At 42.9% G+C, this 13,814-nt stretch overlaps 3 protein-coding genes across 3 annotated transcripts; all 3 read left to right on the forward strand.

Moving 5' to 3' along the window:
- The first annotated feature begins 437 nt into the window (after window positions 1–437).
- On the forward strand, window positions 438–2,786 carry LOC128212885 (heat shock protein 70 B2-like). Its single transcript, XM_052918275.1, has one exon. The coding sequence runs from the start codon at window positions 591–593 to the stop codon at window positions 2,511–2,513; it is 1,923 nt and encodes a 640-aa protein (XP_052774235.1). The 5' UTR covers window positions 438–590; the 3' UTR covers window positions 2,514–2,786.
- A 3,905-nt stretch (window positions 2,787–6,691) lies between these two features.
- Window positions 6,692–9,026, forward strand: LOC128213339 (heat shock protein 70 B2-like). Its single transcript, XM_052918948.1, has one exon. The coding sequence runs from the start codon at window positions 6,836–6,838 to the stop codon at window positions 8,747–8,749; it is 1,914 nt and encodes a 637-aa protein (XP_052774908.1). The 5' UTR covers window positions 6,692–6,835; the 3' UTR covers window positions 8,750–9,026.
- Window positions 9,027–11,345: 2,319 nt separating this feature from the next.
- LOC128213341 (heat shock protein 70 B2-like) lies at window positions 11,346–13,680 on the forward strand. The gene has a single exon (XM_052918951.1). It carries the CDS (start codon window positions 11,490–11,492, stop codon window positions 13,401–13,403), a length of 1,914 nt encoding a protein of 637 aa, XP_052774911.1. The 5' UTR covers window positions 11,346–11,489; the 3' UTR covers window positions 13,404–13,680.
- Window positions 13,681–13,814: the final 134 nt, after the last annotated feature.

The raw sequence follows: 13,814 nt of genomic DNA on the forward strand, positions 1-13,814 counted from the left end.
TAATTATATGATAAAAAGTTTTGTAGTATTTTGGAGCCTCAAAGTGGTACATCAATTTTTTTTGTCAAACACTAATACATGGTTTGTTGAAATAATTCCTTGTAATTGTAAATGAAATTAAGTGCAGTAAGAAATAATCTTACACACGCATGACTTTGGTTTATTTACTGAAAACTTCACTTCAACACATAATAAAGGTATTACTATATAGTTATGGGAGGTAACTCAAACTCAGACCGAACAATTGCTCTTATTGTGGATTAACCTCCCCTGACATGGTGAAACTAATGATGACATTACTCATGTCTAAATATAGTATCGTACGTATTGTTCCCCTTGACTCTAGAAACTTCTCAATGGCGCGAGAGGCGGTAAGTTCAGTAAGGTGAATCTTCCCGAAACTTCGGCGAACTATACATAAGTCCGACGTCGTTCGAAGGTAGCCATATTCACAAATACAGCGACAGAGAAAATATTAAAACGAAAACGACTAAAAAGCAAATATCTACATTGCAACAAACTGTTTAATTGCGATATACAATATTCTACGTATACATATTTCACAAACTAAACTACTGAATAAAATAATAATGAGTGGGAAAGCTGGGACAGCGATTGGTATCGACCTGGGCACGACCTACTCGTGCGTGGGCGTGTTCCAGCACGGGAAAGTGGAGATCATCGCCAACGACCAAGGCAACCGCACGACGCCTAGCTATGTAGCGTTCACGGACTCGGAACTGCTGATCGGGGACGCCGCTAAGAACCAGGCGGCCATGAACCCCGGCAACACAATCTTCGATGCCAAGCGCCTGATCGGTCGGGACTTCAGCGATTCAAACATCCAAAGCGACATGAAGCACTGGCCGTTCAAAGTTGTCAACGCCGGCGGCAAACCCAAAATCCAGGCCGAGTACAAAGGTGAGAAGAAGACGTTCGCACCGGAAGAGATCAGCTCAATGGTGCTGACCAAGATGAAGGAGACGGCAGAAGCGTACCTCGGCCAAACCGTCCGCAACGCCGTGGTCACCGTACCCGCCTACTTCAACGACGCCCAGCGGCGAGCCACCAAGGACGCTGGTGCCATAGCGGGACTCAACGTTATGAGAATAATAAATGAGCCGACAGCCGCCGCTCTGGCTTATGGACTTGACCAAAATCTGGGCGGTGAGAAGAACGTATTGATATTTGATCTTGGTGGTGGTACCTTCGACGTATCAATACTGACAATTGATGAGGGGTCATTATTTGAGGTAAAATCTACTGCCGGTGATACTCACTTGGGTGGCGAGGACTTTGACAATAGAATGGTGAACCACTTCGTGCAGGAATTCAAACGAAAATTTGGCAAAGACGTCAGCAAGAATCTCCGAAGCATCCGCCGCCTGCGGACCGCCTGTGAGCGCGCCAAAAGAACACTGTCGAGCAGCACAGAGGCCAGTATCGAGATAGACTCCCTCTTTGAAGGTATTGACTTCTACACGAAGATCACGCGCGCGAGGTTTGAGGAGCTGTGCGCTGACCTGTTTCGGTCGACCATGGAACCAGTTGAGAAGGCGCTCCGGGATGCGAAACTGGACAAGTCAAAGATTCACGAGGTTGTGCTCGTCGGCGGCTCCACACGCATCCCTAAGATTCAAAGTCTTCTGCAGGACTTCATGAACGGAAAGGAGCTGAACAAATCCATCAACCCGGACGAGGCTGTCGCGTACGGGGCCGCCGTGCAGGCTGCCATTTTGTCCGGGGATCGCTCTGACGCCATAAAAGACGTACTGCTAGTGGACGTGGCGCCGCTCTCCCTTGGCATCGAGACGGCTGGAGGCGTCATGACGCGGCTCATCGAGCGGAACACTAAGATCCCGACTAAGGCACAGCAGACGTTCACGACCTACTCAGACAACCAGTCGGCGGTCACCATTCAGATTTACGAGGGCGAGCGGGCGATGACCAAAGACAACAACCTGCTCGGCCGGTTTGACCTCACTGGCATCCCGCCAGCTCCCAGAGGCGTTCCCCAAATCGAGGTTACGTTCGATATCGATGCCAACGGCATCATGAATGTATCAGCGGAAGATAAGAGCACGAAGAAACGGAACAACATTACGATCACAAACGATAGGGGGCGCCTCTCGAAGGAAGACATTGATAGAATGGTGAACGAAGCTGAAAAATACCGGGAAGAGGACGAGAAAACGCGACACCGAATCGAGGTTCGCAATAAATTAGAAAACTATCTCTTCAGTGTAAAACAGGCGGCCACGGAGGCGGACGAAAGTAAATTGTCGTCTGTGGACAGGGCTAAGGTTACGGAAAATTGTGACGAATGTATGAAGTGGTTGGACAATAACACGCTAGCGGAAGCGGAAGAAGTCGAACACAAACTCGAGGAGCTCCAGAAACAGTGTTCCCCAATCATGGTAAAGTTGCATGGCGGCCAGCAGCCGGGAAACACGGGTAATAGCACTTCTGGAAGTGGAGATTATCAGGGACCTACGGTAGATGAAATGGACTAATTAACCGTATACCATTTAGGCTTAAATAGACTTATTCACAAGTCAAAAATATCTAATATTATTATAAGCTTATACTTTGTTATGATGGTGATCATAAACATTTGTTTTTATAGAGAACTTTCTGTATAACTGACTTTTATATTACCTATAGTCTTTCATTAGTTACACGATTTGTTCTTATTAATTCTTGTAATCAATTGTATTTTATTGTTTATTTATTTACTACTTTTTACATTATTTGATCTCATGTGCAATTGTTAATAAAATATGTCAATGAAATACTTGGGTTTGTTGTTTATGTTTGCTTAGAATCGTATACCAGCATGGGATGAAGGAGAATGTATTAGGGCAACTTGAGATTTTTTTAACTCGGTTCTTAAAAAAACAGCTCATTCTGTTGACTTGATATTTGAAGCAGCTGTTCATTGCCATCCCACAATAATGTTAAATTACACCATTTTATCCTAAATACAAATTGTAGTCCCTGATTGACTTGGGAACTTAGGTTTAAGTTTTAGGGATAGTTTTTGAAAATGATTTTTTTAATGTGATTGACAGGCACATATTACATCTTTAATGCATTCAGACAAAGCGGCATAGAGTCGAGAGCGTTGTCCTTCGAAATACCTTGTTATTATACAAATCAGGGAAGACATTCTCGATACGCAATCTTAAAAGTTAATTGATAATCAATTGGTAAGCAAAATAATCGGAACGCCGACTTTGAAAGAGTTAGCTCGACAAACGACATTCAACACTTTATGTAGAGCTTCGTGGCTCGACAATCCAGCTTTAACATTGAACGAAGAACTGACTCGATAAACGAGCTTCGACACCGAGTATTTAGCTGGCTCGACAAATGACATTTAACACCGAATGAAGAACTGGCTCGAGAATCGAGCTTTAACATTGAGTGTAGAGCTGGCTCAACAAACGACATTCAACATTGAATGTAGAGCTGCCTCAACAAACGACATTTAACGCTGAATGAAGAACTGGCTCATCAAACAACATTCAGCATTGAATATAGAGCTGCCTCAACAAATGACATTTAACGCTGAATGAAGAACTGGCTAAACACGACATTCCACACTTTATGAAGAGCTGGCTCTACAAACGAGCTTCAACACTGAGTGAAGAGCTGGCTCGACAAACAACATTAAACACTGAATGTAGAGCTGGCTCTACAAACGACATTCAACACTGCATGTAGAGCTTGCTCGACAAACAACATTAAACACTGAGGGTAGAGCTGGCTCTACAAACGACATTCAACACTGCATGTAGAGCTTGCTCGACAAACAGAGCTTGCTCTACAAACGACATTCAACACTGCATGTAGAGTTTGCTCGACAAACAACATTAAACACTGAATGTAGAGCTGGCTCTACAAACGACATTCAACACTGCATGTAGAGTTTGCTCGACAAACAGAGCTTGCTCTACAAACGACAATCAACGCTAAATGTAGAGCTGTGTCTACAAACGATATTTAACACTGAATGTAAGGCTTGCTCTACAAACGATGTTTAACATTGAATGTAGAGCTGGCTCTACAAACGACATTTAACACAGAATGTCGAGCTGGCTCTACAAACGACATTTAACATTGAATGTATAGAGCTGTCTCGACAAACAACGTTCAACAATAAATGTAGAGCTGACTCAACAAACGACATTCAACGCTGAATGAAGAACTGGCTCGATAAACGGCATTCAACACTGAATGTAGAGCTGGCTCTACAAACGAATTTCAACACTGCATGTAGAGTTTGCTCGACAAACAATATTTAACAATGAGTGTAGAACTGGCTCTTCAATCGACATTTAACAATGGATGTAGAGCTTGCTCTACAGACGACAATCAACGCTAAATGTAGAGCTGTGTCTACAAATTACATTTAACATTGAATGTAGAGCTGGCTGAACAAACGACATTCAACACTGAATGAAGAGCTGGCTCAACAAACGACATTCAACACCGAATGAAGAACTGGCTCAACAAACAACATTCAACGTAGAATGTAGTGCTGGCTCGACAAACGACATTTAACACTAAATGAAGAACTGGCTCAACAAACAACATTTAACGCAGAATGTAGTGCTGGCTCGACAAACGACATTTAACACTGAGTGTAGAGCTGCTTTTTCAAACGACATTTAACACTTTATGAAGAGCTGGCTCTACAAGCGAGCTTCAACACTGCATTTAGAGCTTGCTCGACAAACAACATTCAACACTGAGTGAAGAGCTGGCTCTACAATCGATATTTAACACTGGATGTAGAGCTTGCTCGACAAACGGCATTCAACACTGCATGTAGAGCTTTCTCGACAAAAAACATTCAACACTGAGTGAAGAGCTAACAATCGATATTTAACACTGGATATAGGGCTTGCTCGACAAACGACATTCAATATTGCATGTAGAGCTTGCTCGACAAACAACATTTAACACTGAATGTATGGCTCTACAAACGACATTCAACACTGAATGTAGAGCTGGCTCTACAAACGACATTCAACACTGAATGTAGAGCTGGCTCTGCAAACGACAATCAACGCTAAATGTAGAGCTGGCTCAACAAACGACATTCATCGCTAAATGTAGAGCTGGCTTTCTGGGAGGAAAATACACCAATAGGTCAGCGGTTTTAATCTGAGGTGAAGCGTCTAATGCAAACCACTCTATCAGATGTATTTTGTTCAGTTTCGGCAGGCACGACACATTACGTTTACACATCCTCCCAAACGAATAGTTGCTGTTTACTATCATCGGTATGTGCATTTTAGATAGAAATTCAGAACAGGAAATATCTTTAAAAAGATAGTCGGCCGTGGTAAACCAGCGGTTGACACGTACTAGAAGGATCTTTGAATTATTGAGGAACACTAGAGATTGTTCCTTGTTTAATTGTTGATCCGTAATGTATATTTAGATGTTGATTACATAGAGGATAGAAGAGCAATGCAATAAGTATTTGGCAAAACGAAATACTGAATTTAATACCACAGGGACTGAAAAACGAGGTCGACATAGCGAAAAAGTCGAGATAAAAAAATCGACACAAACATAATTATTTTATATAGAATAAGAAGGAATAAATTCGGGACCGGAAGAAAAAGTCGACACAACCGGAAAGTCGACATATCCGACGTCGACATAGCGAGTCTGGACTGTAGTAAATTGCACTCATTGCGGACACCGAACTTGTTTCACGTGATGACGTAGTTCACTATCTCCTTTACGGTGTAGGGTGACCTTGACCCATACTGATATTATCGGTCATATGAAATTGTATTATATTTTTAGAAATTTTAAACTTCCAGTGAGCTAAAAAGATCGTATTTGATACTTCGTTAGTTTATTCGACTTTCTGTAGTGAAATGATATGTGCTGTACCAAATTTTCGTACACTTTGTTATTCCATAAAAAAAACTCAACTGCCAAATATTTGATTTTCTTCTATTAAATGTTGCTCAGTTTAAATGAATATTAACGGTGAAACTTTATTCTATTTTATTGATTTTTTAAATCGATCAGGCACACAATAGAATGAAATGTGGTTCAATCTGGAACAAATTCAATATTGCTGATATTAGATATCAGAGTTTCCTATCTTGAAGCTTCATTTGAACGCAAAGTATCATTTGCATGGAAATAAACATAAAGAAACTGGTTTAAAAGAGTGGGCGAATAATTGGTTCGGTCGAAAAAGTGGTTCATTACAACAATAATAATTATATGATAAAAAGTTTTGTAGTATTTTGGAGCCTCAAAGTGGTACATCAATTTTTTTTGTCAAACACTAATACATGGTTTGTTGAAATAAATCCTTGTAATTGTAAATGAAATTAAGTGCAGTAAGAAATAATCTTACACACGCATGACTTTGGTTTATTTACTGAAAACTTCACTTCAACACATAATAAATGTATTTCTATATAGTTATGGGAGGTAACTCAAATTGACCGAACAATTGCTCTAATTGTGGATTAACCTCCCATGACATGGTGAAACTAATGATGACATTACTCATGTCTAAATATAGTATCGTACGGATTGTTCCCCTTGACTCTAGAAACTTCTCAATGGCGCGAGAGGCGGTAAGTTCAGTAAGGTGAATCTTCCCGAAACTTCGGTGAACTATATATAAGTCCGACGTCGTTCGAAGGTAGCCATATTCACAAACAAAGCGACAGAGTATACATTTAAACGAAAGCGATTATAAAGCAAATATCTACATTGCAACGAACTGTTTAATTGCGATATACAATATTCTACGTAAATTTCACAAACTAAACTACTGTACAAAATAATTATGAGTGGGACAGCGATTGGTATCGACCTGGGCACGACTTACTCGTGCGTGGGCGTGTTCCAGCACGGGAAAGTGGAGATCATCGCCAACGACCAAGGCAACCGCACGACGCCTAGCTATGTAGCGTTCACGGACTCCGAGCGGCTGATTGGAGACGCCGCTAAGAACCAGGCGGCCATGAACCCCGGCAACACGATCTTCGACGCCAAGCGCCTGATCGGTCGGGACTTCAGCGATTCAAACGTCCAGAGCGACATGAAGCACTGGCCGTTCAAAGTTGTCAACGCCGGCGGCAAACCCAAAATCCAGGCCGAGTACAAAGGTGAGACGAAAACGTTCGCACCGGAAGAGATCAGCTCAATGGTGCTGACCAAAATGAAAGAGACGGCAGAAGCGTACCTCGGCCAAACCGTCCGCAACGCCGTGGTCACCGTACCCGCCTACTTCAACGACGCCCAGCGGCGAGCCACCAAGGACGCTGGCGCCATAGCGGGACTCAACGTTATGAGAATAATAAATGAGCCGACAGCCGCCGCTCTAGCTTATGGACTTGACCAAAATCTTGGCGGTGAGAAGAACGTATTGATATTTGATCTTGGTGGTGGTACCTTCGACGTATCAATACTGACAATTGATGAGGGGTCATTATTTGAGGTAAAATCTACTGCCGGTGATACTCACTTGGGTGGCGAGGACTTTGACAATAGAATGGTGAACCACTTCGTGCAGGAATTCAAACGAAAATTTGGCAAAGACGTCAGCAAGAATCTCCGAAGCATCCGCCGCCTGCGGACCGCCTGTGAGCGCGCCAAAAGAACACTGTCGAGCAGCACAGAGGCCAGTATCGAGATAGACTCCCTCTTTGAAGGTATTGACTTCTACACGAAGATCACGCGGGCGAGGTTTGAGGAGTTGTGCGCTGACCTATTCCGGTCGACCATGGAACCAGTTGAGAAGGCGCTCCGGGATGCGAAACTAGACAAGTCCAAGATTCACGAAGTGGTTCTCGTCGGCGGCTCCACACGCATCCCTAAGATTCAGAAACTACTGCAGGACTTCATGAACGGAAAGGAGCTGAACAAATCCATCAACCCGGACGAGGCTGTCGCGTACGGGGCCGCCGTGCAGGCTGCCATCTTGTCCGGGGATCGCTCTGACGCCATAAGGGACGTACTGCTAGTGGACGTGGCGCCGCTCTCCCTTGGCATCGAGACGGCTGGAGGCGTCATGACGCGGCTCATCGAGCGGAACACTAAGATCCCGACTAAGGCACAGCAGACGTTCACGACCTACTCAGATAACCAGCCGGCGGTCACCATTCAGATTTACGAGGGCGAGCGGGCGATGACCAAAGACAACAACCTGCTCGGCCGGTTTGACCTCACTGGCATCCCGCCAGCTCCCAGAGGCGTTCCCCAAATCGAGGTTACGTTCGATATCGATGCCAACGGCATCATGAATGTATCAGCGGAAGATAAGAGCACGAAGAAACGGAACAACATTACGATCACAAACGATAGGGGGCGCCTCTCGAAGGAAGACATTGATAGAATGGTGAACGAAGCTGAAAAATACCGGGAAGAGGACGAGAAAACGCGACACCGAATCGAGGTTCGCAATAAATTAGAAAACTATCTCTTCAGTGTAAAACAGGCGGCCACGGAGGCGGACGAAAGTAAATTGTCGTCTGAGGACAAGGCTAAGGTTACGGAAATTTGTGACGAATGTATGAAGTGGCTGGACAATAACACGCTAGCGGAAGCGGAAGAAGTCGAACACAAACTCGAGGAGCTCCAGAAACAGTGTTCCCCAATCATGGTAAAGTTGCATGGCGGCCAGCAGCCGGGAAACACGGGTAATAGCACTTCTGGAAGTGGAGATTATCGGGGACCAACGGTAGATGAAATGGACTAATTAACCGTATACCATTTAGACTTAAATAGACTTATTCACAAGTTAAAAAAATATCTAATATAAGCTTATACTTTGTTATGATGAAGATCATAAACAATTTGTTTTTTTGTACAGACAAGATCTGTATAACTGACTGTTGTATTACCTAGTCTTTCATTAGTTATTCGATTTATTGTTATTAATTCTTTAATAAATTTGTATTTGATTGTTTATTTATTTATTACTTTTTACATTATTTGATCTCATGTGCAATTGTTAATAAAATATGTCAATGTAATACTTGGGTTTGTTGTTTATGTTTGCTTAGAATCGTATACCAGTATGGGATGAAGGAGAATGTATTAGGGCAACTTGATAATCAGTTGGTAAGCAAAATAATCGGAACGCCGACTTTGAAAGAGTTAGCTCGACAAACGACATTCAACACTTTATGTAGAGCTACGTGGCTCGACAATCCAGCTTTAACATGACTCGATAAACGAGCTTCGACACCGATTATTTAGCTGGCTCGACAAATGACATTTAACTCTTAAGGTAGAGCTGGCTCGAGAATCGAGGTTTAACATTGAGTGCAGAGCTGGTTCAACAAACGACATTCAACATTGAATGTAGAGCTGGCTCAACAAACGACATTTAACGCTGAATTAAGAACTGGCTCATCAAACAACAATCAGCATTGAATATAGATCTGGCTCAACAAATGACATTTAACGCTGAATGAAGAACTGGCTCAACACGACATTCCACACTTTATGAAGAGCTGGCTCTACAAACGAGCTTCAACACTGAATGAAGAGCTGGCTCGAAAAACAACATTAAACACTGAGTGTAGAGCTGGCTCTACAAACGACATTCAACACTGCATGTAGAGCTTGCTCGACAAACAACATTCAACACTGAATGTAGAGCTGGCTCTACAAACGACATTCAACACTGCGTGTAGAGCTGGCTCTACAAACGACATTCAACACTGAATGTAGACCTGGCTCTACAAACGACAATCGTCGCTAAATGTAGAGCTGGCTTTCTGGGAGGAAAATACACCAGTAGGTCAGCGGTTTTAATCTGAGGTAAAGCGTCTAATGCAAACCACTCTATCAGATGTATTTTGTTCAGTTTCGGCAGGCACGGCACATTACGTTTACACATCCTCCCAAACGAATAGTTGCTGTTTACTATCATCGGCATGTGCATTTTAAATAAAAATTCAGAACAGGAAATATCTTTAAAAAGATAGTAGGCCGTGGTTAACCAGCAGTTGACACGTACTAGAAGGATGTTTGAATTATCGAGGAACACTAGAGATTGTTCTTTGTTTAATTGTCGATCCGTAATGTATATTTAGATGTTGATTACATAAAGAATAGAAGAGCAATGCAATAAGTATTTGGCAAAACGAAATACTGAATTTAATACCACAGGGACTGAAAAACGAGGTCGACATAGCGAAAAAGTGGAGATAAAAAAATCGACACAAACATAATTATTTTATATAGAATATGAAGGAATAAATTCGGGACCGGAAGAAAAAGTTGACACCACCGGAAAGTCGACATATCCGACGTCGACATAGCGAGTCTGGACTGTAGTAAATTGCACTCATTTCGGACACCGAACTTGTTTCACGTGATGACGTAGTTCACTATCTCCTTTACGGTGTAGGGTGACCTTGACCCATGCTGATATTATCGGTCATACAGATCAATTATGAAATTGTATTATATTTTTAGAATTTTTAAACTACCAGTGAGCTAAAAAGATCGTATTTGATACTTCGTTAGTTTATTCGACTTTCTGTAGTGAAATGATATGTGCTGTACCAAATTTTCGTACACTTTGTTATTCCGTAAAAAAAGCTCAACAGCCAAATATTTGATTTTCTTCTATAAAATGTTGCTCAGTTTAAATGAATATTAACGGTGAAACTTTATTCTATTTTATTGATTTTTTTTAATCGATCAGGCCCACAATAGAATGAAATGTGGTGCAATCTGGAACAAATTCAATATTGCTGATATTAGATATCAGAGTTTCCTATCTTGAAGCTTCATTTGAACACAAAGTATCATTTGCATGGAAATAAACATAAAGAAACTGGTTTAAAAGAGTGGGCGAATAATTGGTTCGGTCGAAAAAGTGGTTCATTACAACCATAATAATTATATGATAAAAAGTTTTGTAGTATTTTGGAGCCTCAAAGTGGTACATCAATTTTTTTTATCAAACACTAATACATGGTTTGTTGAAATAAATCCTTGTAATTGTAAATGAAATTAAGTCCAGTAAGAAATAATCTTACATACGCATGACTTTGGTTTATTTACTGAAAACTTCACTTCAACACATAATAAATGTATTTCTATATAGTTATGGGAGGTAACTCAAATTGACCGAACAGTTGCTCTTATTGTGGATTAACCTCCCATGACATGGTGAAACTAATGATGACATTACTCATGTCTAAATATAGTATCGTACGGATTGTTCCCCTTGACTCTAGAAACTTCTCAATGGCGCGAGAGGCGGTAAGTTCAGTAAGGTGAATCTTCCCGAAACTTCGGTGAACTATATATAAGTCCGACGTCGTTCGAAGGTAGCCATATTCACAAACAAAGCGACAGAGTATACATTTAAACGAAAGCGATTATAAAGCAAATATCTACATTGCAACGAACTGTTTAATTGCGATATACAATATTCTACGTAAATTTCACAAACTAAACTACTGTACAAAATAATTATGAGTGGGACAGCGATTGGTATCGACCTGGGCACGACTTACTCGTGCGTGGGCGTGTTCCAGCACGGGAAAGTGGAGATCATCGCCAACGACCAAGGCAACCGCACGACGCCTAGCTATGTAGCGTTCACGGACTCCGAGCGGCTGATTGGAGACGCCGCTAAGAACCAGGCGGCCATGAACCCCGGCAACACGATCTTCGACGCCAAGCGCCTGATCGGTCGGGACTTCAGCGATTCAAACGTCCAGAGCGACATGAAGCACTGGCCGTTCAAAGTTGTCAACGCCGGCGGCAAACCCAAAATCCAGGCCGAGTACAAAGGTGAGACGAAAACGTTCGCACCGGAAGAGATCAGCTCAATGGTGCTGACCAAAATGAAAGAGACGGCAGAAGCGTACCTCGGCCAAACCGTCCGCAACGCCGTGGTCACCGTACCCGCCTACTTCAACGACGCCCAGCGGCGAGCCACCAAGGACGCTGGCGCCATAGCGGGACTCAACGTTATGAGAATAATAAATGAGCCGACAGCCGCCGCTCTGGCTTATGGACTTGACCAAAATCTTGGCGGTGAGAAGAACGTATTGATATTTGATCTTGGTGGTGGTACCTTCGACGTATCAATACTGACAATTGATGAGGGGTCATTATTTGAGGTAAAATCTACTGCCGGTGATACTCACTTGGGTGGCGAGGACTTTGACAATAGAATGGTGAACCACTTCGTGCAGGAATTCAAACGAAAATTTGGCAAAGACGTCAGCAAGAATCTCCGAAGCATCCGCCGCCTGCGGACCGCCTGTGAGCGCGCCAAAAGAACACTGTCGAGCAGCACAGAGGCCAGTATCGAGATAGACTCCCTCTTTGAAGGTATTGACTTCTACACGAAGATCACGCGGGCGAGGTTTGAGGAGTTGTGCGCTGACCTATTCCGGTCGACCATGGAACCAGTTGAGAAGGCGCTCCGGGATGCGAAACTAGACAAGTCCAAGATTCACGAAGTGGTTCTCGTCGGCGGCTCCACACGCATCCCTAAGATTCAGAAACTACTGCAGGACTTCATGAACGGAAAGGAGCTGAACAAATCCATCAACCCGGACGAGGCTGTCGCGTACGGGGCCGCCGTGCAGGCTGCCATCTTGTCCGGGGATCGCTCTGACGCCATAAGGGACGTACTGCTAGTGGACGTGGCGCCGCTCTCCCTTGGCATCGAGACGGCTGGAGGCGTCATGACGCGGCTCATCGAGCGGAACACTAAGATCCCGACTAAGGCACAGCAGACGTTCACGACCTACTCAGATAACCAGCCGGCGGTCACCATTCAGATTTACGAGGGCGAGCGGGCGATGACCAAAGACAACAACCTGCTCGGCCGGTTTGACCTCACTGGCATCCCGCCAGCTCCCAGAGGCGTTCCCCAAATCGAGGTTACGTTCGATATCGATGCCAACGGCATCATGAATGTATCAGCGGAAGATAAGAGCACGAAGAAACGGAACAACATTACGATCACAAACGATAGGGGGCGCCTCTCGAAGGAAGACATTGATAGAATGGTGAACGAAGCTGAAAAATACCGGGAAGAAGACGAGAAAACGCGACACCGAATCGAGGTTCGCAATAAATTAGAAAACTATCTCTTCAGTGTAAAACAGGCGGCCACGGAGGCGGACGAAAGTAAATTGTCGTCTGAGGACAAGGCTAAGGTTACGGAAATTTGTGACGAATGTATGAAGTGGCTGGACAATAACACGCTCGCGGAAGCGGAAGAAGTCGAACACAAACTCGAGGAGCTCCAGAAACAGTGTTCCCCAATCATGGTAAAGTTGCATGGCGGCCAGCAGCCGGGAAACACGGGTAATAGCACTTCTGGAAGTGGAGATTATCGGGGACCAACGGTAGATGAAATGGACTAATTAACCGTATACCATTTAGACTTAAATAGACTTATTCACAAGTTAAAAAAATATCTAATATAAGCTTATACTTTGTTATGATGAAGATCATAAACAATTTGTTTTTTTGTACAGACAAGATCTGTATAACTGACTGTTGTATTACCTAGTCTTTCATTAGTTATTCGATTTATTGTTATTAATTCTTTAATAAATTTGTATTTGATTGTTTATTTATTTATTACTTTTTACATTATTTGATCTCATGTGCAATTGTTAATAAAATATGTCAATGTAATACTTGGGTTTGTTGTTTATGTTTGCTTAGAATCGTGTACCAGTATGGGATGAAGGAGAATGTATTAGGGCAACTTGAGATTGTTTAACTCGGATCTTAAAAAATACAGCTCATTCAGTTGACTTAATACTTCA

The sequence above is a fragment of the Mya arenaria genome, chromosome 13 (genome assembly GCF_026914265.1).
Source record: "Mya arenaria isolate MELC-2E11 chromosome 13, ASM2691426v1".
Taxonomy (NCBI): domain Eukaryota; kingdom Metazoa; phylum Mollusca; class Bivalvia; order Myida; family Myidae; genus Mya; species Mya arenaria.

Bases quoted from the DNA above. Each gene is read 5' to 3' on its own strand.
- LOC128212885 (XM_052918275.1), top strand. From the start codon at position 591: ATGAGTGGGAAAGCTGGGACAGCGATTGGTATCGACCTGGGCACGACC.
- LOC128213339 (XM_052918948.1), top strand. From the start codon at position 6,836: ATGAGTGGGACAGCGATTGGTATCGACCTGGGCACGACTTACTCGTGC.
- LOC128213341 (XM_052918951.1), top strand. From the start codon at position 11,490: ATGAGTGGGACAGCGATTGGTATCGACCTGGGCACGACTTACTCGTGC.